Source organism: Fundulus heteroclitus, unplaced genomic scaffold (genome assembly GCF_011125445.2).
Source record: "Fundulus heteroclitus isolate FHET01 unplaced genomic scaffold, MU-UCD_Fhet_4.1 scaffold_198, whole genome shotgun sequence".
In the NCBI taxonomy this organism is placed as follows: Eukaryota; Metazoa; Chordata; class Actinopteri; order Cyprinodontiformes; family Fundulidae; genus Fundulus; species Fundulus heteroclitus.
The window spans coordinates 145,162-170,436 of record NW_023396609.1 but is presented as its reverse complement, the minus strand read 5'-3'; the positions used below and the strand labels follow the sequence as shown (position 1 = coordinate 170,436).

General features: G+C 40.9%; 1 protein-coding gene across 2 annotated transcripts in view; it reads left to right on the top strand.

Annotated features, from left to right (window-relative positions):
• Positions 1–25,275, top strand: part of LOC105921260 (calcium homeostasis endoplasmic reticulum protein) — a 63,011-nt gene that overhangs the window by 2,564 nt on the left and 35,172 nt on the right. The window contains exon 2 of one of the 2 annotated variants that reach the window (XM_036129664.1): positions 9,372–9,545. The exons of the other annotated variant lie outside the window; for it this stretch is intronic. Within the exon in view, the coding sequence (XP_035985557.1) occupies positions 9,372–9,545 (174 nt within the window). The remainder of the gene's footprint in view (positions 1–9,371; positions 9,546–25,275) is intronic. 2 annotated transcript variants of the gene reach the window in all.

Sequence of the window (25,275 nt, the reverse complement as noted above, 5' to 3'; positions counted from 1 at the left end):
AGCGGTCACGCTGTCGGATTTTCTCTAAATATATGACACTGTCAGCTATTGAACGCAGGTTATCTTTGGTCGCCACACGCTAGCAATGGCCCACCTGGAACCCGTCTCACGGTGAAATGTAAGACCGCACGTTTAGAGCTACAACCAAAGAGTTCTCCAAGATTTTCCCACAGTGGGTACCGGGCATTAGACGCTTCAAACTTGCTGGCAGTAATTTCTTAAAGAGATTTTGTGGTATTTCCAAGATGTGAGATTTCAGCTGTGAATTATTTGATTAAAAAAAGAATCTTTACATAATTATTTTTAATGCTCCCCTTCCGTCACTCTTGTCCCTGTACTTGTACTCAGCCCTAGGGAGTGTTTTGACATTTTCCAAAGCAGTTCATGAATTACAAGCATCACAAATGAAATGCTAAAATGCTTCTTTCAAATATTGTCAGCTCACATATGTGTGCTGACAGGACTTCCTGACTGTTTAAAACCAGCTTTATTTTGATGTACTCTACTGAAATGTCTTCATTACTGTGTTTGTGCTCCTGAATAACTCTTACATTGGTATTGGTAACAGTTGTAACCGCAAATGTTTTCCTTTACAAGAAAGAAAAGAAGTGCTTGTCAAATCTGAATGGCGTAGCGTAACCTCTTAAGGTACAGCTTCCTTTAGATTCCTTATTACAAGCCTAATAGTTTGGGTACATTATTTTTATATTTTATTGCTTTTTTAATATTATTTTCTAGTGTATTTATTAAAGCAAAATTAGATAACTATACACTTACCCAATGTTTGACATACACTGGTCTTTACGATTTTAAAGTAAATAGTTGAATAATTCAATTCCGTCTAGGGCCGCCGATTTTTCTGACAATTAATTAAGTAATCGGATTTAAAAAAATTGTCAATCTGCAGATTTTTCACATAATTAATCTTATTTTATGAGTAATAGAAATAAAGGAAAAAAATGCAAATTAGCAAATAATGTAATTCTTTTTTTTAATAACATTGATAAATCTGCAGCTAAAAAGTTCTAGGAACAAAATGTTAAAAGTTCAGCCCTCTCTGGTTGACTTAATGTCAATACAATGCAGCTGCCTTTATGGTGAAAATGGTCATAATAAAAAATGCATAAAGTTTCACTTGCATATTGCATTCTTTTTTTTTACATTACAAAGCATAATTCTATTAGTATAAAATAGAACTCTTCTAGTGTACTTCAGGGCTAAAATAAACTTAGTTTATTTTGGTCTAAAAATGGATAATAAAATAATTACACATTCATCAAGTAAGTTAAACGGCTAATTTAAATTCAGGCATGATAAATGTTTCAAACTATTGTTACCTATATTTAATAGAATAGAAATACCTTTACTGTCCCACAGTGGTGAAATTTGGGTGAGACAGTGGCAAAAACTAAATGAAAAATGAATGCAGTGAAGGAGCTCTGCTTTATTGTCCCCAACATCTTTAAACTGCAGCCAGATGCGTTCTTTTCTCTTGTCTCTCGTGGTTTTACAGGACCACCTAGCAAACTCGCCCCGTTCTCACAGCTGCACTCGCTGCCACCCTCTCTGTTTTCACATAATGCTCTGACCCTCATGTTATTGGCCGTTTGCCTGCCATGTTGACCAATGAGAGATGGGAGCCGAGCAGCGAGTAGAAGCGCTAATCTTCTGCTGCTAGAAACTCAGTTGTTACCAGGCAGTTTGTTGCGCAGTTTTCCTTTTTGGCAAATCTTTAGTGCCCTACGCCTTCAAAATTGTAGGTGTCTTTCTCTACGCTGCTTTTTGCCTGTTGCTTTCTGTCTCCATAGCGGACATCCACACTTGGCACCCATGGATTAGCGGGCTAGGCTGTCATTAGTCGCCTGGCCGGAACTGCGCTGAATTCAATTCAGTTTCAATTCAATTTTATTTATATAGCGGCAATTCATGAAACATGTCATCTCAAGGCACTTTACAAAGTCAAGTTCAATCAGATTATACAGATTGGGTCAGATTATAAAGATTGGTCAAAAATGTCCTATATAAGGAAACCAGTTGATTGCATCAAAGTCCCGACAAGCAGCATTCACTCCTGGAGAAGCGTAGAGCCACAGGGAGAGTCGTCTGCATTGTCCATGACTTTGCAGCAATCCCTCATACTGAGCAAGCATGAAGCGACAGTGGGAAGAAAAACCACCCATTAACGGGAAGGAAAAACCTCCAGCAGAACCGGGCTCAGTATGAACGGTCATCTGCCTCGACCCACTGGGGTTACAGAAGACAGAACAGAGACACAACAAGAGAAACAAAAAAGCACAGAAGCACACATTGATCCAGTAATCTGTTCTAAGATTAGATGGTAATAGCGGATGATCTGTCTTCAGATTGAAGTGAATAAATAATTTAACGAGGCAGATACTTTTGCCTCGATGAATTTTATGAACCGAGGTCCTCAAATCATTTGAGGAATCGTGACAGCCATAATTCAGTTTGATTTGAACGGAAGAATTGAAAGATAAAATTGTACAATATGCTAAATGAAAAAAATAACAATATATTTCATTAGAGATGTAACCATGCAGGTTTTTCCGATCCAATCCGATATCTGGGCTAAGCGTATCGGCCGATACTGATCCAATACTACTGTTGAATGAATTAACCGTTTACCTTGGCATGTGAGTGAAGGCTTGACAGAAACATTGTTAAAAAAAGTTCTGCATGTTCTTTAGCATGGTGCTTTTGGAGGTGCTTATTTTGGTTTGTGGTGTTTAAATCTACCAACCTTATCACCCCCTTCGCAATTTACGCATTTCCGATTCTGTATGTTGTAGTTGGACTCGTTGGCGTATCAAGTTTGAAATGCTTACAAATAGCAGACTTGGCTCGCGGGCTGTGAGCGGAGTCCTGCGCGGCCAAAGTCGTGCTTCAGGTTGGCCCCTTAACATCAGTCTGGTAGCTCGTCTAAAGCCGGGCGTACACTGTACGAGTTTTTCAGTCGTGGTACTTATATACATCTCAAACTGTGCGACGGAACCGCGGGGTTTTAAAAGTTCACCGCTCACGATCTGTGCGGCGCGACGCTCGGACGAGACCGAACTGCTCACACTGTACGTCGTGTCCCCTCTGGGACCGCTCGCTGTGGTGGCAGAGGCAGGCGAGCGACGGTGGGTGACAGGGACCCAGAGCAGGGGTTCGAGCCCAGCTCTGGCGAGGCCCGCAGGAGGCACCGGGCGTCGGGGGAACGGAGGGGAGAGAGAGGAGAGACGAGACGCATCGGCGGCCGCGCGGCACGGCAGGTCGCCTTGCCCGCACCCCCCCCCAGCAAGCGGAGGAGTGCCGAAACAGGCGGCCAGTGCGTTGCGCGGACCTGACGGCTCGCCCTCCCCAACACCGGCCGGAGGTTGCTTCGGGGACGCCCGCTTCCCTCCCTCCGCTGGCGGGGACAGAGAGGAGGGGAGGGCGCCCCCTCGTAGCTCTGCTTGAACAGCAGGATGCGCTCACGAAAACCTCACGACAGCCGACTGAATTTCAAACATGTTTGATTTTCACCGATCGTCCGATTCCTGATTGGGAGGTAGTCGTGAGAAGCCAGTCCCCCCTCCTCCCCCCCTCTACGATCAAGCTGAAATTCGGCCCGATTCAAAAAATGCTCGCACGACTGAAGAATCGGCCCAAAAAGGGGAAAAACTCATACAGTGTACGCCCGGCTTAATGCGGCTGTTAGCTTGTTAGCTGGTTAATGACCGGAGCTCGTTTACATGCGCAACGTTCCCTGATGTGATTAAAAGGATGAAAAGTATTCTGAAAGCACCGTTTATACGGGCTCAAAATCAAATAATCCGATCAAGACGTTTGTTTACTTTATTCATAGGATAACTCTATGACATTATAGCAGAGTTGTTGAATTTTCATAAAACAACTGGAGAAGTTTTGTACAATTGCGGAGATGTGTTGGTTCTGATCAGAATATGGATTATAAACCAACCCCCTCAATCGGAATACAATTTAATTCTTATTGTAACACTTTGTTGATTAAGCTTAAAATTTTAAGTTGCTGACGAAGTCTGAGTGAAGGTACTGTATGCAGGGCTCTGAACTAACTTTTTAAGAATCAAGGGTCTTTATTATGTAACCATAATGACATTTTGATTGGACACTCAGAATGATAAGAGACAGACCCAAATTAAAAACATTTGCAGAAAAACAAGACCTAAGCATGCCTAAAGGACACCCTCACATGTCAAATCCTCAGCAGAAATAAAAAAGTATTAAATATCTGACACCCTTTTTGACTCTTCAAAGAAAAAGTAGAAAAACATAAAGAATAAATATCCTTAGAACAAACTATGTAGGACAAATGTAGCACGTAGTATTTACATAAAATGCAGCTTGTGCTGAAACAGCCTGTGAAATGGGCTGGTGGTTTATCTGATTGTCAGAAGGGGTGTTTTTGCACTAGTTGCATTATGTCCATTTTTCCCCCTGGTGCACTAGCACATGGGTAAGGTTCAACCAAACCACATTTGACCCCCCCCCAGTTTTACAGCTTCACTGCTGCTGTGTTAAATTGCTGTTCATCTAGACAACATTGACTATTAAATGATTAACTAACAATCTAGTCAACATAAACTCCTTTATTTGAAGCAAAATTATTTATTACCTAATTATTAATGTAACAGAACACCTTAGCAGCATCTTTTTTACTCTTTGTCCAAATGCTCTATTTTGGGGGGGGGGGAAAGAAGTGTAAGTTTTTTTTTTTTGTCCGATTCATCAATTAATCATAAAATAATCAACTGTCAGGTACTGGTTACTGAGCCTGAATTCAGCCACACACAGAGCTTAGTTTCTGAGTTTTATTGAAGGTGATGAGTGGTGGAACAGGAAACCGGCAGACTGTACCAGATGGCAGCGGAGTGATGTTGACGGTGGCTGGAGCAGGAGGACGTAGTGGAGCCGAAGCCGGAGGACTTGAGGGAACGCAGGCAGGAAGGCAGAGAGACGAGGGAAGGCTGGTAGGCAGACACAGGGCTGGCTGGAGACGGGCACACGATGTTGGACGAAGGACGCTGGGAGATGTGAGGCATGAGCAGACACGGGAAGGACGTTGTCGAACCAGCAGCGAAAGCAGAAATGAGAGGAGTTTATGTGGAGGTTGAACAGGTGGAATGAGTCCAGACTTGATTATTGCAGCAGGTGAAACTGATCCAGCATGGAGTGAAGCAGAGGAGAGAAGGTAGTGGAAGGCTCTGGAAGTGTCCATGGTGCAGCAGGAAGAACTGCATCCTGACATCAACTGATTAATCTATTATTAAAATAATTGTTAGTTGCAGCCCTAGTCTGCCTTCGTCAGGTTCAAACACCTAAAACATTTATTAACAACACAAGGAAAGATAACAATGAGGTTTGGTTTTCAAAATATCTTGCAAGGAGATCGAATGGAGATGCTTAATACAGATCTCCAAATTCGATCTGAAGAAAATCCGTCCCCTCCTCTCTATTTATTAGGAAAAGGAATCCCTGTTTCCATTCTCAAGCTAAGGGGTAGGGATAAGCAAAATAACTGTAACCTTGGAGATAAAACCAAGCAGTTCACACAGCTCAGTTATCCGTAAGCAGTCCAGATGGCTGAATAGAGTTCATAAAAACACTTATAGTCACAACATAGTTCTTTGCTTTCTGCAGACCTTCTGCAATGATGAGAGAAAGATCAGTCACATGAAATACACTTTAATATCTAAAACCTTAAAACGTCTTAGTAGTAAAGAGTAAATATATATGATAAATGCAATGAAGGTAGTAAATAAGAAAAATAGTAAGAATAATTCTATCAATCTTCCTCTCTGTGTACATCTTTGACAGTTTCCTTCAGGCCAGTTAGAGCAGAATAGATTGGATAATAAAACGTGTTATTTGTTTTTGTAAGGAAAAAAACAAGTTTATTATGTAAATCAAACAGATGTTCTCAGGAACATAATTTGCATTGATGACCTGGTGTAAAGAACACCAAGATTCAGATTAACATTTCATTTTTTTGTTATATTGCGTTATGTTATTAGGAAGGTAATTTGCACTCCAATGGCCTTGTGCTGCTACACGAAGTGCACAAACAAATAAGTGTTTAATTTTTGTTATATTTAAATGTTCTACATTGTTTGCTATCGATTGTAAAAAAAAAAAAAAAAAAAAAAGAAGTTTTTTAAAGGAAATTAGTTTTTTTTATAGTTACATATGATTGGATAAACCAGTTGTCCGTCAACGTTGTTGACATGTTACTTCAACCACTCACGTGGAAGCCGTTCTCTGGTGTTCTTTTAAAATAATTAATATGCGGACAACACTGATGAAATAGCAGCATCAATGTTATACAGGGTGACCAGATTTCTGTAATGAAAACCGGGGATGTCTTTGATTTTGCTAAGCAGGTGGGCTCAGGGTCTCTGTTGGGGAGGAGGTGGTTGCCTGATCTGCAACGGCGACGGGGCGGGGAAGGTGTTAGGGTTAGCTCTTCTACTGCGTCGGGACCATGGCAGGACCGCATAAATACCTCTTGCTGCGTTCCAACTTTTTTACTCTATCCTGATACACTAAAATCGGAGACATCTCCGGGGACAGGTCATCCAAAACGAAGGGTTGAGGGGCGTCTGGTCACCACTTTCTCGCTGTGAGCCGCCACTGTCGTCTGCATCCAAACAGTTCCTTCTCTGATGCGTCACATCTGCTAAAATCCTGTGCGGCAGCCGTGATTGGCTCGTCCATTTTATGTGGTATTGAAATCCCTCCCAATGGCAGTGATTCCTGATGGATGTGTGGAGCCGTGTAGAGCTCTGTGGACCAGCATCCATCTGGTCAGAGTCAGGTTATCAAATGCTGACTGAATTCACCAAAAGAAATTTTCTCCAATTACATGCTTGTACTCCAACCACATAAAAAAACACGGCAAATACGCAAAAGTGACGTGCTATTAACCCAAGTGTACAGCAATAGGCCCAAAGCCACCATGCCCCGCTATCTTTGCCTGCCTGCCAAGCCTCCCCTGTCTGACTACTGCCTAGCTCTTCACGTGGTTCTGCAGTGGGTTGGTTAAACGTGAAACAAATCCCCCCGAGATCATTGCTTCCACAATGAACACTAATGGCAGAGCCCCACCCCTCCACCCAAGACGAGACATGATCAGCAACTGCTGCACAAGACAAAAACACTAAACACTTCACTCACCTGTATTTCCCAATCCAACCTACAAACCCTCGGCAGGTTGTCCAAACGAAGGAAAGGAACAAAGATTAAGGGGTGAATTAATGATGCAGCGGTGTGCGCCCCACCCCCCTGACTACACATGCACTGCCCACTACCACACTCTTCTTTCACTTCCTCTTTCAGACCTGATGGGGTGGAGTCATGTGATTACAGACTGTACGCGTTGCACAGCGTCTTAAATGGGCATGAGCACAGCCTACCTATACATAGCCAAAAAAAGACAAAAACGACTTTTCTTAAAAATAAAAATTTATACCAACATTACCGCCCAGGCCTAGTTCAAATAACTCACCAAAAAGTTGGGAAGCATTGGGTAAAAACTTGGTTACTTCGCAGGTTCTCGTCTGTAACGTTGTACCAAACGGTGCCACTGGATGCTGTCCGGTCGTGTCGGTGTAGGTCTTTGACTCGTGATCATTTTGTCCTGATAAGAAGCTTCAGTGTTGACCATCATTGGTTATAAATGATTAAAGAGGCAGGGCTTTCAGTCCGTCTCCTCCTCCTTACACACAGTCGGTGTCTACATTGTTTACAGTGAAGCTGATTCAGCTTGTCTCCCATTCAGCACGGCTGAGTGGGAGCTTTAGACGGTAACTTAAGGAACCCGTTGACTGTTTATATTTAAAGAGAACCGTACACAGTGCATTTTGCACCCCTGTCGTAATTAAGCAGTGTAAAATAATCCCACAACAGACTGGAACATTTCGTGGGGACCTTCTTTATCCTGCTGAATGGGACAACAGCACCATCTGGTGTTTGATTTGTAACTGCAGTCAGTGCTTTGACTAGGAAGAGATTCTCTGCAATCCTCAGAGCAACAGCTTCACTGCGTTGAGGTAACGTACTCTGTGGACAAATAATGTTGATAAACTCCTGAAAGGATATAATACCTAATGTAACTGTAGTTTGAGATATTATTTTATGCCATATTTTCAACTTGTCAATTTTAGATCTGAATTTTATTGATGATGTGGTCCATGGTTAGTAAAAAGTAACATGCTGTCTTTCTAGAAAGAGAATGTTCTGTCTTTAGTTTCATATTTTGTTTTGACTGTAGGGATTTAAAACTAAAGACTAAAACCTTTTATATTGTTGTTTCTGTTATAGATTTCAAATGTGCCAGAATGGAAAAATTCTAGTTGTGAGAAACTGTTTTAATAGAATGTCAATGAAAGTTTTTATTTTTTTTTTACCATTTTGTTGGATGGTTCCTAAGATCAAACAACAAATAATTTGAGAACCACTGCTTTAAGCAGATTTTTTTCTGTTAATCGAATGGAACAAACTGATAATAAACCATTATTCAACGATTAATTGTTTGCATCCCCGGGCAGTTCACACACAAATGAATAAGATAATCTAGTGAAAATTTATATACAGAAGCCATAGTGAAAGCATTTTATTCAATTACAAAGAATATTCCTAGGTGGGAAAATCCTTTTTTTTTTTTTTTTTTTTTTTACTGGAAGTGAGAGACCAGACTGGGTAAAATAACTTGTAATATAAAAAACACATGAGGATTGGAGGCTCCACTTTACATGTTGTGAAAAATAAACCTTACTTAGAACCTGATTGCTTTCTGTTTATTTTACAGGACATGGCTCTAGTAATGTGATGGCACATTTTACTTTCAAAGAAAACTGGGTATAAACATATTTGATATCAACTAGACAAAATAATGAAACACTTGTCAGAGCTGCTAGATAGCTGCTAACTGATCCCTGCTGAGGTCTTGAGTAGGACTTGAGAATCAAATAGGCACTAAATGTAATGCTGAGGTAAGTTATCACTACTGCTTTGCATATTTGAACTTTATATGTAATTGATCAATTATTAGTCTTTTGGATGAAATATTCTTTTATTTTAGAATAGATGGTCACTAAAGAAAGCTGTTTTTAAACTGCCAGGGGCTCCTGTGGCTGGGAATATTTGGAAGAAGTTTTTTAACACTATTTGTGATGCTTTTAATTCAGGAATGACTGCTTGGAAAAGGTAGTAAAAAATCTGAGGTTCAGTTACCTACCAGCTTGTAAGATTCTAAGAAATGCAGAAGGATTTGTACATTTAGTGAAGAAGAGCTGCACATGATTTTCCCTTGTAAATTCATCTGAATTCCTCTTCTTTTCCTTTCACAGATCAAGAACTGAGAAATGTGATTGACAAGCTGGCCCAGTTTGTGGCTCGAAATGGGCCCGAATTTGAAAAGATGACTATGGAGAAGCAGAAGGACAACCCAAAATTCTCTTTCCTGTTTGGGGGAGAATATTTCAGCTACTACAAGTGCAAGCTTGCTATGGAGCAACAGCAACGTATGTAGTTAAAGGCACTAGGCTTCCACACACACACACACACACACACACACACACACACACACACACACACACACACACACACTCTTCCCTATCTAGTCCCACAGGGGAAACTTGTTTCTAGGTTTAACCCAGGGGTGTCAAACTCATTTTGGTTGAGGGGCCGCATTCAGCTTTATCTGATCTCAAGAGGGCCACACGAGTAAACTCATTGCAAGATTAAATAGAACTAATAAATGTGGACTTGTTGTTGATTTTTATATTAAATTAATTTCACTTTTACACAATATATTATGATTAACCTCAGCGTTTTTAAGAAACGTAGGTGAAATTTCAACAATACTTTTACTCAGTTAAACATTTACTTGTGCATTATGCATAAGAACTGATCACAGTGATTGTACAATGTTGAAAAACATTTATTCACATTTTTTGGAACTTAAAAACACTGTCCTACATGACAAAATACATCAAACACATAAAAATTAAAAAATGATTTGAATTTTTCCACACCTGAAGCTTAATCTGCTAATTAAAACACAGCGCCTCTCGTGGACAATATAGGAACTGCATATTTTCAAATGAATGAAGTACATGTTTTTTTTTTTTCATAATTTTTTTATCATTCTCTTCCTTTTATCTTGTCCACTTGTGAAAGTCAAATCTGATGAGCTCTTTGTGGCATCTTATTGCCACATTGCCAGACAGTGGCAATAAGATGCCACTTTATATAATGATAATGCATTTAGCCACAGGGCCGGACTAAATTGTTCGGCGGGCCGAATCCGGCCCGCGGGCCGTATGTTTGACACCCCTGGTTTAACCCATCCTGTTGGGGTGGATATCCTGCCACCCTGAGTGGCACCAGGGAGCAACCTGTGGTCAAGGGTCTTGCTCAGGTGAGTTTTGAACCCCCAACCTCTGCAATCTCCTCAAGACCCAAAGTTCCAGCTCCCTGACCACCACTCCCACAATGCCACACAGTGTTAGCATTCAGCCACAGCTGTGTTCTAAACGCTCTGTTGCAACAAAATTGTAGAACATTTGAGCTAAATTATATTATATATAGGTGTTAGGAAATGCTCCTTTCTGATCCAGTTGTAAATAGAACAGTATAACTGAACTTTTCTGTCTTGTGTCCTAAATGAGGTGTAACCACCTCTGTAGCCAATAGATGCTGATGATATCTCACTACATCTTAAATATAATGCAAACTTGGTGTCGTATTGTTTCCTTCAGTTAACTTTAGCAGTTTCAAATACTTAAAATCAATCTGTCTGATTATTACATTCAGACAGATTTTAAAATATGAACATATGTTTGATTCTCAGAATCCAAACTATTAAGACTTAAATTGTGTATATATATATAAGATTTTTTGAATTTAGTTTCTACTATAGTCCCTTGGTAGTGTAGTGAGGTAATTCCACATCTGTGAAAAGGTAACCCAGATTTGAATCTTGGTTGGAAACGACAGTCCAGTTTAAAAGCTGCTTAGTTTTTGTGCAAGTTGTACTGACTTTCAGTGTCTGAAATTAACTTCCTGATTCAGATGTAAAAATCAACCGGCCAGGCATATTTCTTACCGGCCAAAATATTAATCCTCACCAGACCTCTCAATTTTTACCAAAAATTAAGAGTTAGATTATGTTAATTTGGGGGGGGGGGGCGTGGCTGACTGGACCCTGGAAGAGAAATCTTTGATTTCTACCTTTGATAGGAAAATATTAAGTTTATTATAAAAGGCACAATATGAATTATCAAATTCACATCCAGGCAAGAACAAAACACTACAGATTATCAATATTATATCCATGTTGGTCTCATTAGTGAATGAGGCAGAGTTTCATCAAGCCTATACCGTCCAACATTCTCCCCTCAGCTACCACACTTAAAGCACGCTGGGGTTCACGCTGCGTCTTTACGCTGATCCAGCTGCTGGATAAACAGTGAGGGAAATGCATAAATGAAGACTGTAAAGGGCTCCTTTAGAGGGGAGAGAAGGAAAAATTAGTCTCAGCTAAAGCCCCTGATGTTACAAGTTCCTTAAAATGACCCTTAAAAGTGCGCACCTAAATTATATGTAACGTCATTTTGCACACCTGAATTCAAGCACAAGGAACCACGCCCACCGAAGCACCGCTGGTTCTGTGTCGTTAAAAACAAAAGAGCATGAAACACAGCTACTGACTCTCCTATTGACTTCAATTGGGACATTTTGGTACGAGTGAAAGGAGAAATAAACGTAGTGATTCACGCTTTGAAGGCTGGCCGCTGATAAAAGCACCTGGCTCCGAGAAGGGGGGGGGGGGTGGTCGCAATAAGAGCGGTGAAACACAGAGACACAGCACACATAGTTAAAAAAATGCAGAATAAATAAGAACGAAACTTATAAAAAGACTAAGTGGTGTTTTAGAATGCATCTGGTTAGCAGATCTGCTTTCTATTCCAGCGTGCAGCCATGACTGGTTTTGAATAAAGGCTTTATCTGGGAGCCGCTCTCCCCCCATGCCTCCTGCTCTGCAGAAGGAGGAGTTTAGACTGAGCTCTGGATGGACAGAGCTGTGAACGGGTCATGCAGCCCAGATGGGTTTTGTAATTTTCAATTTATTTGGTACAAACATTTACTCTCCATGTGGCAGCTAGCCCTCTGAAATTCACTCGCCAAACAGGAAATTTACTCGCATTTGGCGACTAGCGAGGACCCTGGACCCTGCAGACTTTGCTGTGGTGACCCTGATAAAGGGAACTGATCAAAGGACTTAATGATTAGGAATAATTTTGCCCTAATTAAAAACTAAAATCTCTCACCTGCATCAGCCACCTGTGCTGGTGGACCAGCATAGGTGGCAAAATCATTGGCCCCTGTAGTAAAATCAGTACAGGGGCCACAGTCGATTACCCCATGTTGTCTTCTGGGATCCACGGCACCCTTGGACTCTGAGAGTGTGGCTTCAGGGAAAATAACTCTCAATTTGTTTATGCATGCCACATGTTCTTGGGTTCGTTTCCCTTGTCTTTCGCAGCCACAGCCTCTGTTATCTCATAATCCGTAACATCATCAAACATTAAAATTGACCTTATTTTAAAAGACTAATTTCCTGTCTGGCTGCAAAACTGGCTCATGGCTACTGTGCTGCGCTGCTCTCAGGAGGGAAGGAAACGACAGTTCAGTTTTGCCCATTTAGCATCTTTGTTACTATATTTAGGACATTTCCAGACTCTAGTGACTTTCTTTCAAAAAGCGACTAGCAACAAGTCTAGTGAGCTTTTCTGTATTAATGGCGATTGTACGTGAAAGTCCTAATAATTGTGTAGTCACTGTATTGAGGCAGCAACGAAAGCTGCCACAAGCCCGTTGCTGCTGCCCCACAAGTGCCGCCTCACAGGCAGCTGCAGCTGCTGCTGCCTCATCCTGAAAGCCTCGCCTTCAGTGACAGCAAAGATAGCAGAGACGAGACACACGGCACTCCCTTTCCTAATGCAAAAAGGCACCGTGATCCTGCCCTGGATTACAAAGCAGGACATGAATATGACGTAAATCTAGTTTTTAAAGTAGTCTATTTTTGTCTCTGAAACTGTTTCACTAAAATAATTCACTGAATCTGATTCACACACAGCTCTAATCACTTTGTGTGTGTCTGATAACTGTCTTCTTTGTAGAATTATTTTTTTGCAATGTGGATTCTGTTTGATTGAATTTGAATTTAAAGTGCCTTGAAATGACATATGCTGTGAATTGGTGCTATATAAATAAAAATGAACTGAATTGGATTCAATGTATTAAAATTCCTACATTTCATAAAGGTCATTTGTAGTTCCAAACACATTTAATCGCTGTTTTCAATACATTTGTCTTGACAAAAGCTCCTCCTTTCTAAAGCCTGGGTCACAAGTGTATGAACAAATATGCAAATTAGATGATGTCACCCGCCACAATATTAATAACATTTAATATTGTGAGAATGTTAGACATTTTTTCAATAATTTCAGAAAGTAAAACTATTTTAGATTCAATAACCATAGACTGAAATATTTCACATTTTTATTTCTTGTAATTTTAATAGGTTACAGATAATGAAAACCAGAATTCAGGTTCTCAGAAAATTATAGTAGTAAATGATGCCAGCTTAAAAAAAACTGTATAAACTGTTTATTTCTGGTCTTATTACGGCTACACAATTCTGGTGAAGAATGGTGATGTGACAGACGTCCAAATGGCAGTGATACACTAAATGTCATTACTAAAGAAGATGGTTTTTCATAGAATTCTGTATACAAGAGAAAGGTGCTATAGAAAAAGGTTCCCGTGGAACAAATGAACACATCCCTGAGATGATTGAGAAAAATCTATGCAAGAGTTCGATGAGCTTGACAAGGAGTTGAGTGGATGCATCAAGAGCGACGACGCGTTGACAAATCCTACCCATGGGCTACAAAATGTCACATTCCTCATGTCAAGCGAGGCGATATCACAAGTGTCTTACCTGTGCAAAGAACTATGCTCATATTTATAAAGATTAGTCCCCTCCGAGAGATCCTAGCTTGGCCTAAAAATTCCTGTCAAGGAGTTTTAGCTTAAGAGGAATTCAGATAGTTGCCGAGAGTGACTCTAAGGAAAGAGACAACAGATTTTTATCTTAGTGAGGAGGTGAGGTTGACCCCGGTGGTAGAAGTGGATGACCCGTGCTAGGTGTGATGCTGTCTAAGAGCTGTGATTGGTTGATACAAGAAACAAAAAAAGCCCACAAATGCGCTCGTGGTAATCAAAGGAAAAATAGCTGTTGGACTTGATTAAGAAATCTGATATGATTCTTTAGTTTTACTGGAACAAGCTTCATTACCAATGGTTTATATTCATAATATAAATAAACTAAGTAAATCCTTTGGGGTTTCTGATCTAAAAGTAGTTTGTCCATTTTTGAAAGAGCTACAACTAAAATAACTTTTTATTTCACTGTAATAAGAATAGGCTAATAAGCTGAGGTCAGAGCTGGGCCTCTGGGCTGACCTTTCTAAAATAGAAAGCAAGCAGAGTAAAGTACAAAGCAAAGTGAAGGCAGTGTGTGTCAGGTAGTTCTGGAGAACTCTGTCCAGGTCACAGAAAGTGGAAAAGAGCGTCTTGTTCACATAACATCCAGGAGAAATTAAGATAGGCAAGGCAAATTTATTTAAATAATACAGTTCAGTACAGAGACAATGCAAAGTGCTTTACGTGATTAAAATACAGGAAAATAAAACAGAATAAAAGCAAGTAGGAATAAAATGTAGAAACAAAATGTAATGATTTTGCAGGTGATGAGAACCCGGTATTCAGCCAGACACTGAGTTAATGCTTTACAGAGTTCATTGCAGGGATGATGAAGGTGGGTAAGGCAGGCAGACAAAACAATCCAGGCAAAAAACAAACTGACAGGAACTGGGCACACTCAAAAACAGGAGAACAGATCAAGGTCAGGTAACATACAAAAATGCTGGAGAGCTCTTACCCGAGGACTGATGAACAAGGGGTGAGAAAAGAGGCATGGGGACGTGAGACAAGACGTTGTGGCAGGGAGCAGAGTGAACAACTAAATAATCAGAACAGGTGGAAGTGATCAAGGATGGGGGTGTGATTGAGGGAGCTGACAGAACAACTGGAAGGGAACAGAATCTAAGGTAAATACAGAACCAGAATAACATAAGGACCAAACCTAAGATAGAAAATAAAGCAGAAACTAACAGAGCACACGATGAAAACCAAAACTAATACAGGGACAAGATAACGAAAACAGTACACAAGCAAAATAAGAATCCAGACAAGACAGAATCCAAAACCGAATCTGAGGCAGGAGAGAGGAATAATTGATCAAATAATAAACATAAACCAAGAAAGAAGCCAGAATATTACACAAAAAATAACATTAAAACAGTTTAACTGGAACAGTCAAAGGCAATTTTAAACAAATGTGTTTTTTATCTTGATTTAAAAGCACTTTTACAATTTTCTGGAAGATTGTTCCAGATAAGTGGAGCATAGGAACTAAATGCAGCTTCTCCTTGTTTAGTTCTGGTTCTAGGTATGCAGAGTAGGCTGGAGCCAGAAGACCTGAGTGGTCTGGATGGTTGATACACTGATAACAAGTCTGTGATGTATTTAGGTGCTAAGCCATTCAGGGATTTATAGACTAACAGAAGTATTTTAAAGTCTATTCTCTGAGATACAGGGAGCCAGTGTAAGGACTTTAGAACTGGGGTTATGTGCTCTACTTTCTTAGTCTTAGTGAGGACGCGGGCAGCAGCGTTCTGGATCAGCTGCAGCTGTCTGATCCACTTTTTAGGCAGGCCTGCGAAAACACTGTTGCAGTAATCAATTCTACTAAAAATAAACGCATGGATTAGTTTTTCCAGATCCTGCTGAGACTTTAGTCCTTTAATCCTGGAAATGTTCCTCAGGTGATAGAAAGCCGACCTTGTAATTGTCTTTAGATGCTTTTGGAGGTTCAGGTCTGAGTCCATCACTACTCCCAGATTTCGGGCCTGATTAGTGGTTTTTAGCTGAAGCAGCTGAAGCTGTGTGCTAACTTTTGATCTCTCCTCTATTGGTCCAAATATTATTACTTCTGTTTTGTTTTTGTTCAACTGAAGAAAATTTTGGCACATCCACGTATTGATTTCTTCTAGGCATTTACTCAGTGCTTGAACTGGTCCATAGTCACCTGGTGACATGGTGATGTAGAGCTGTGTGTCGTCTGCATAGTTATGGTAGCTGATGTTGTTATTTTTTATTATCTGGGCTAGAGGGAGCATGTAGATATTGAAGAGGAGGGGACCCAGGATGGACCCTTGGGGAACCCCACATGTGATTTTTGTCATCTCTGATGTAAAGTTACCTACTGACACAAAAAGTCCCTGTCCTTTAAGTAGGATTTAAACCAGTGGAGAGCTGTAGCAGAGAGGCCGACCCAGTTCTCCAGGCGTTCTAACAGGATGGAGTGATCGACGGTATCAAATGCTGCACTAAGGTCCAATAGAACCAGCACGGTTGTTCTTCCACAGTCTGTATTTATATGGATGTCATTAAACACCTTGATAAGGGCGGTCTCTGTACTGTGGTGAGCACGGAAACCTGACTGGAAAACATCAAAGCGGCTGGTCGTAGTTAAGAAGGTGTTTAATTGTTGAAATACAGCTTTTTCAATAATCTTACTGATAAAGGGGAGGTTTGAGATGGGCCTGTAGTTCTGGAGTAGAAGTTTGTCTAAATTGTTCTTTTTCAGCAGTGGTTTGATAATTGCTGTTTTTAGGGACTGGGGGAAAACACCTGACAGAAGGGACGTGTTTATTATCTGAGTCAAATCAGACGCTATGACAGGCAGAACGTTCTTAAAGAAAGCTGTGGGTAGAACATCAAGGCAGCAGGAGGAGGAACTTAGCTGCTGAATGATCTTCTCGAAGATTTTGTGTTTTATTTGGTTGAATTGGGACAGTTTGTCAGAAGTAGTTCCAGCTGAATAAAGCATTGGTTCTGGTGTTGATATGGTAGTACAAAGTGATCCTCTAATTTTTAGGATTTTTTCAGTAAAGAAGTTAGCAAATTCATTGGAGTGGAGTTCGGAAGTCACGGACACAGGAGGATTTGTTAACCTGTCGACTGTGGAAAATACGACACGAGCATTATTAATGTTTTTCTTGATGATCTCTGAGAAGAAAGATTCCCTTGCATTTTTCAGTTGTAAGTTATATCTGTAAAGTCTCTCTTTATAGATGTCGTAGTGAACCTGCAGTCTGTTCTTTCTCCACCTGCGTTCAGCTTTTCGACATTCCCTTTTTTCACTTCTAACTGATGGAGCATTTCTCCAAGGAGATTTATTCTTCCCGGAAACAACTTTCACTTTAACTGGAGCAATGCAGTCAGTGATGTCTGAGACTTTAGACTGAAAGTTATCTACTAGTTAATTTACTGAGTTGCAGCCCAAGGTTGAAGTATCAGAGGAAGCTTGAATAAAAGTTTCTGTGGCATTGTCCTTAAAGGTGCGTTTTCTTATGATGTCCCTTTGGCTAAATGAGTCACTGGTAATGATACATTGAAAGGTAACGGAGAAGTGATCGGATAAGGCAACATCAGTTACATTGACCTTAGAAATGTTTAGACCTTTAGTGATGATCAAGTCTAAAATATGTCCCTGTTTGTGTGTTGGCTGTTTAACATGTTGAGATAAACCAAAGTTTCTAAGTGTGTCACACAGTTCTTTTGCACTTCTGTCTTCAGGGTTGTCAACATGAAAATTGAAGTCTCCCACAATAATTAAAAAGTCATAATCAACACATATCACAGACAGCAGGTCACTAAAATCCTTAAAAAAGTTTGATGTAGACTTAGGAGGCCTGTACACATTCAGAAACATAGTTCGTACCGGGCTCTTTACCTGGAGAGCCAAATGTTCAAAAGAGTCGAATTTTCCCAAAAACACCTTTTTACACTTTAGTGAATCATTAAACAATGTTGCTACTCCTCCACCTTTCCTTTGCTGTCTGCTCTCACAAAGAAAATTGTAGTTTGGAGGAGTCGACTCCATCAGTATAACTTCTTCATTAGATTCATGTAACCATGTTTCTGTTAAAAACATTACATCAAGATTATTTTCCTGACAGAGATCTAATGTTTAATAAACCCAGTTTATATGACTTAGTGGTTGATGTCTCTGTGACAGGTTGCATCTGACAGTTTATGATTTTTAAGTATTTGTTCCTGTTTATCCTTTTGTTTTTCTTATTTCTGCCACGTACCATCACAGATATTCCATAATCTCCGGCAAAAGGCCCAAGCTGATTCTGGAAACTGTCATGTCTGATAAACGTGTGGCCAGGGCCCGATCTGTATCACAGATAAGTTATCTGGAGGTCCTCAGTACCAGAATGTTCAGTGACACGTAGAGGAGGAGGATCTGGGTCTCTGAGGCCTTTGGAGAATCCTGGTTTATTCACAGCAGAATGGCTATGTGGAGAGGATGTCATCTGTAGGCCAATCTTAAATACTTTGTTCATGTTGTGAGAAAATTCCAGAAAAGGAACTTCTGGGCTTTGTGGAGAAGAAGGGGAGGCGGGTCCAGTCTGGACCGGTGTTCGTGACGATGGAGTTTCTTGGTCCTCTCTTTGTCCTGCTGAGATCTGGGATGAATCCTCCTGTAATTCTGACGTAGCCTCTCTCTGTTATCATCTTTCTGGCCATCTTTATCTTGGCTTGTTCGGGCTGTACTGGGCTTATCGTTTGTTTGGGCACTGGTTGAGCTTTGTTTTGGAACAAAGCTGATGGTGCATGGTTCACAGAATAGAAGATGTTTGAAATCAGCTGTTTTGCACCTGACCCATTTAGATGGAAACCATTGTCACTGAACAGATGTCTCCTCTCCCAAAAGATGTTAAAGTTGTCTATGAAGGTTACAGTTGTTTGTTTGCATGTTTTTTCCAGCCATTTGTTTAGCATCAGAATTCTGGAAAAAATCTCGTCTCCACAATTAACGGGCGCCCGAGAGCCGCTGAGAAACACCTTGACATTAAGGCCCTCAACTAAGTTCAACAGACGAATGTAATCCTCCTTCAATACTTCTGATTTTCTTATCCGGGTGACGTCGCCCAGGGCTTCAGCTTGTATTATGAGTTTTTCCAAGGTCTGGCGTTCTTTCAAGATCCTTGGAAAGATGTCTGAAATATCAGACACCAGGCCACAGTTCCTGTCGTTATAAATCAACATCTCTGTGTTTTTCTTGTTACAGAAATGTTTAATCCCACTTACAGATCCATTGCATAATACCAGGGTCCTTGGCCTTGTGGCATGTTTTTTTCTCTGGCAGCTTAGAGTGAAGGTTGGTAACATACCTTTGATTGCTGTCATGATCCTCCTGGGTCACATCTTGGAGCGAAGCGAATCTGTTTAGTAACGGAATTCCAACATTTCCATTAGGTTTACTCATATCATTTGTTGTGAGAACAGCCCGCTGTTTTTTTTACTTGTCCTGGGACACTTCTCTGTAGTATCGGCCAGTTTCCTTTGTCTAGGTGTGGGGTTCGTTGCTTTGGTCTTACACCCAGAGTGGTCCAGGGATTCTCATTTTCCTCAGGGAACTGTTTGTCAATGAGTTGCTGGGCTGGTGGTCACCGTTCGGAATCACAGGCAGGGTTGTTTCATTTCCATACGCGCCATTTACATCATAATTCACTTGGAGTCGGCAGATTTTCAGTTCCATAACAGCCATCTTCTGTAGAAGCGTGTCAAAGTCCACTGTGGTGAGGGTAGGCATCTTTTCAAAATCAAAATAAAAAAATAAATAAAATAAAATACTAAGAGATAAAAAGGAGATAAAAAGTAAAAAAGTAAAATGCAGGAAAATGCAAGCAGGGAGCACAGAAAAAAGCAAGCAAGATAGCAGGCCTTTATAGGCCAACACAGTGGAGCCAGTTCGTATAACATTTGTTTTGGGATATAGTGACTCTTTTTTTTTTTTCTGTCTTAAAGTTTCACTGGTGCTTCTCAATAGTGGGCCAAATAGGCAAATTTGTGATCATTCTGCCAAAGCTGAGCTCTAGGCCAAGTTCAGCAACTGCAGCTGGCCTGCGATTCTGTGCAAGGATCGCATCCAGTTTGCTGTTGTGCTCACACAGTATCCGAGTCTGAGTGTTGAATGCACGACATATCCCCTCACATAGTTTAGGCTGTGTTAACACGGGCCAAAAGCAGAAATCCTATAATCATAAATCCAGTAAAGTACGCGTTTTCAACATCCTTGACCAACAAAATGGACAGACACTATCCTCCTCCCAGGTGTCCACCATGTGTCCAGCTGCAAATGTCCCGCTGGGAGACCAGCTGACCAGATCCATAATTTACTATTTGAAGGATACATAAAGAGAGGCTCCAAAAAGACAGAAAGCAGAAGCATGGCAGATACGAGGGAGGGAGAGGAGAGAAAAAAGGCTGGTGGTACAGTTAGGCCCAAAAATATTTGGGCAGTGCCAGTGACACAACCTTCGTGATTTGGTCTCTGCATCCCACCACGTTGGACTTGAAATGAAACAACTACAATGTTATTGAAATGCAGACTTTAAAGGAGAAGTCCGGTCAAAATCAGAATTCAAACTGCTGAAAGTACTTTAGATATAAAATTATTATATACTGTTCAATAAATGATAAGCTTTTTTAATTAAGAGTCATTTTCATTTGAAGGTCCTTTTATGGGGGCCGCCATCTTGGTGAAGAACGGTACTGCCTCCTCCCAGTTTATGACGTCAGGTTGCAAGATCGGCTGTAGAGCAAGTCCCAATGCCCCATCTGTCCCCTTGTAAATAAATATCTGTTTTCATGCCAAAATATTTTTTTAACCCCTTAAACAAAGATAGACATGGTATTAAGCATTTAAATTAATACAAATTTTACATTTTAGAGGCATACAAAGACAACAAATAAGTACGGTTTATGGGTTGGGTTCTGCAATGTTATAAGAACAGTATAAAACTCATCTTTAGAACCAATCTCTGCCCAGAATGGTGATCTGCACCGCCTAATCTACTTCCAGCAGTTATCATCAGTTATTGCAACTGTGAACTGCAGAAAATACGGGCAGAGCGGCTCCTTCTAAGTTTACTCTGCTCCTGTCAGGATGAGCTGCTGTCAGGATGAGCTGCTGTCAGGATGAGCTCCTGTCAGGATGAGCTCCTGTCAGGATGAGCTACAGCGTTATGAGGCGGAGGGATATTTCAGCGTCACTTAGTTCAGAGCCAAAACAATCGACTTCACTTTAAGAAATAAGGCCAAAAAAACTGCAACCCCACAACTTATGAAATTTACAGGCGACTTTAGAAAAAATAAGTTGCATAAAATAAGTGGGCTTCGCAGCAGTGAGCATACTTTGTAAGTGTGTCCTATCCCTCCGCCGCTCTGGGCAGGTTAACAAATGTTACGGTAAATTCTACATTAAAAAAAGAAAAACCTACCTAAAATCCTCGCTCTCATGTCATCTTGAAGACATCCTTTATCCAAATGTTGGCTACAGACGACGTGTTTTCTCTCTGGCCAGAAGAACGATGGCAAATCCTCCCTCTTCACAGTGGTAATCCAGCAAAACAGCCCATGGTGGATGATGAATCGGAAAGGTGAAAAAAAACTGTTTTTTCCACCTTTCAACTGTCTTCAGTTGGTGCTTATTTGTGGGTCTTTCTGCCTTAAGTTTGGTCTTGAGCAAAAGAGATGTATTCTTGAGTGGGTTGAGGTCTGGTGATTGACTTGGTCATTGCAGAATGTTCAACGTCTTTTCTTTAAAGAACTCCTGGGTTGCTTTTGCAGTATGTTTTGGATCATTGTTCATCTGTACTGTGAAGCACCATCCAATAAACTTTGCTGCATTTGGCTGAATCTGAGAATAAAGTATATCCCTATACAGGTCCTTCTCAAAATATTAGCATATTGTGATAAAGTTCATTATTTTCCATAATGTAATGATAAAACTTGAACATTCATATATTTTAGATTCATTGCACACTAACTGAAATATTCCAGGTCTTTTATTGTCTTAATATGGATGATTTTGGCATACAGCTCATGTAAACCCAAAATTCCTATCTCACAAAATTAGCATATTTCATCCGACCAATAATAGCATATTTCAAATAATTATGTACTGTTATGCACTTAATACTTAGTCGGGAATCCTTTTGCAGAAATGACTGCTTCAATGCGGTGTGGCATGTAGGCAATCAGCCTGTGGCATTGCTGAGGTGTTATGGAGGCCCAGGATGCTTCGATAGTGGCCTTTAGCTCATCCAGAGTGTTGGGTCTTGCGTCTCAACTTTCTCTTCACAATATCCCACAGATTCTCTGTAGGGTTCCGGTCAGGAGAGTTGGCAGGCCAATTGAGCACAGTGATACCATGGTCAGTAAACCATTTATCAGTGGTTTTGGCACTGTGAGCAGGTGCCAGGTCGTGCTGAAAAATTAAATCTTCATCTCCATAAAGCTTTTCAACAGATGGAAGCATGAAGTGCTCCAAATATCCTGATAGCTAGCTGCATTGACCCTGCCCTTGATACAACACAGTGGACAAACACCAGCAGCTGACATGGCACCCCGGACCATCACTGACTGTGGCTACATGACACTGGACTTCTGGCATTTTGGCATTTCCTTCTCTCCAATCTTCCTCCAGAATCTGGCACCTTGATTTCCAAATTCCATGCAAAATTTGCTTTCATCAGAAATAAGTACTTTAGAGCACTGAGCAACAGTCCAGTGCTGCTTCTCTGTAGCCCAGGTCAGGCGCCTCTGCCGCTGTTCAGATGTCGCTTGACCTGTAGCCCATTTCCTGCACACGCCTGTGCACGGTGGCTCTGGATGTTTCTACTCCAGACTCAGTCCACTGCTTCCGCAGGTCCTCCAAGGTCTGGAATCGGCCCTTCTCCACAATCTTGCTCAGGGTCCGGTCACCTCTTCTCGTTGTGCAGCGTTTCTGCTACACTTTTTCCTTCCCACAGACTTCCCACTGAGGGGCTTTGATACAGCACTCTGGGAACAGCCTATTCGTTCAGAAATATCTTTCTGTGTCATACCCTCTTGTTTGAGGGTGTCAATAATGGCCTTCCGGACAGCAGTCAGGTCGGCAGTCTTACCCTTGATTGAGGTTTTGAGTGATGAACTAGGCTGGGAGTTTTAAAGGCCTCAGGGATCTTTTGCAGGCCCTAAGAGTTAATTTGTTGATTCAGATGATTAGGTTCATAGCTCTTTTAGAGACCCTTTTTATGATATGCTAATTTTGTGAGATAGGAATTTTGGGTTTTCATGAGCTGTATGCCAAAATCATCCGTATTAAGACAATGAATGACCTGAATGTTTCAGTTAATTCAATTAAATTAAATTTTATTTATATAGATTCATGAAACATGTCATCTCGAGGCACTTTCCAAAGTCAAAATCAATCATATTATACAGATTGGTCAAAAATTTCCTATATAAGGGAACCAGTTGATTGCTTCAAAGTCCGACAAGCAGCATTCACTCCTGGAGAAGCGTAGAGCTACAGGGAGAGTCATCTGCATTGTCCATGGCTTTGCAGCAATCCCTCATACTGAGCAAGCATGAAGCGACAGTGGAAAGAAAAAACACAAATTAGAGGGAAGGAAAAACCTCCAGCAGAATCGGGCTCAGTATGAACGGTCATCTGCCTCGACCGACTGGGGTTACAGAAGACAGAACAGAGACACAACAAGAGAGACAAAAAAGCACAGAAGCACACATTGATCCAGTAATCTGTTCTACATTAGATGGTAGTAGCGGGTGAGCCGTCTTCTCTGGATGATGTCACAGTTAACAGAACGCCAGACCAGGTGTACCTACTATGAAGAAAAAAGAGAGAGAGCAAAAAGTTAAAAGCTGAAATGACAACAGTCATTTCAATGCAATGCAAATCTGGAGAACAGTAGAAATCAGTAGAGTGACAAAAATAGGCCCTGATGTCCTCCAGCAGCCTAAGCCTATAGCATAGGGTAGTTCACTGCTATTGTTTTCATCCGGGTTTTTCGCGCATGCGCGCCGGACTGGTAGGCAAAAGGCGAACACAATGGCGGACGCAAACAGAGAAACTGGCGAGTTCTCCATGTATTTTTCTTCTTTAGATAACGTATCACAAGATCGTTTTAAGAGTAAGTTGATGGTATCAGATTGCCAGATCCACACAGCAAAAGCCTGAAGGGACGGAGCGAGTCTGTGAAATGCTGACCAAGGGTTCCGTACCTCCACATACAGCTGCCTTATAAACACGCAGGCCAGTACAGACGAGAGAGCACGGAAGCATGAAACCACTGGACGGCTACAATTATTTTATATCGGGAAATAGGCTCCAGCAACCCCCGCGACGCCATGAGGGATTAAGCGGGTCAGAAAATGGATGGATGTTCAGACATGTTTGTAACAGCAGAAAGCTGCATCGGACACAGACCACATCTCACCAGAGAGGAAGACCCGCCCGGTAGGTTAAAAAAAAAACATTGTTTACTACGGATTATTTTTGTGTTTTTGTCTTGTTAAAATGGGTCTTGTCTTGTCAGAATTTAAGTGCAGGAAATTTAAAGTCATCCAGCTTCTGATGTCATCAAGACACGACTGTAGTCGAAGTAACTGATTGGATTCATCAGGATTTATGGATAAATATAGCTGAGTATCATCAGCATAACAGTGGAAATTAATCCCATGCTGTCTGATAATTTTGCCTATCGGAAGCATATATATAGTAAAGAGAATTGGTCCAAGGACTGAACCCTGTGGTACTCCACAGGTGACCCTAGAGTTTGAGGAAGATTTATTATTAACATGAACAAACTGGAATCTGTCCAACAGATAAGATTTAAACCAGCCTAATGCTTTCCCCTTAATCCCTACAGTATGTTCAAGTCTTTGTAGGAGAATATTGTGATCAACTGTATCAAATGCAGCACTGAGATCTAACAGGACAAGTATAGACACAAGTCCATTATCTAAGGCCATGAGAATATCATTAGTGACCTTCACCAGAGCTGTTTCAGTGCTATGATGAGCTCTGAAGCCTGACTGAAACTCCTCAGGTAGGTCATTAGTGTATGCAATGAATCTAGAATATATGAATGTGCAAGTTTTATCATTACATTATGGAAAATAATAAACTTTATCACAATATGCTAATATTTTGAGAAGGACATGTACACTTCAGAGTTCATCCGGCTGCTTCTG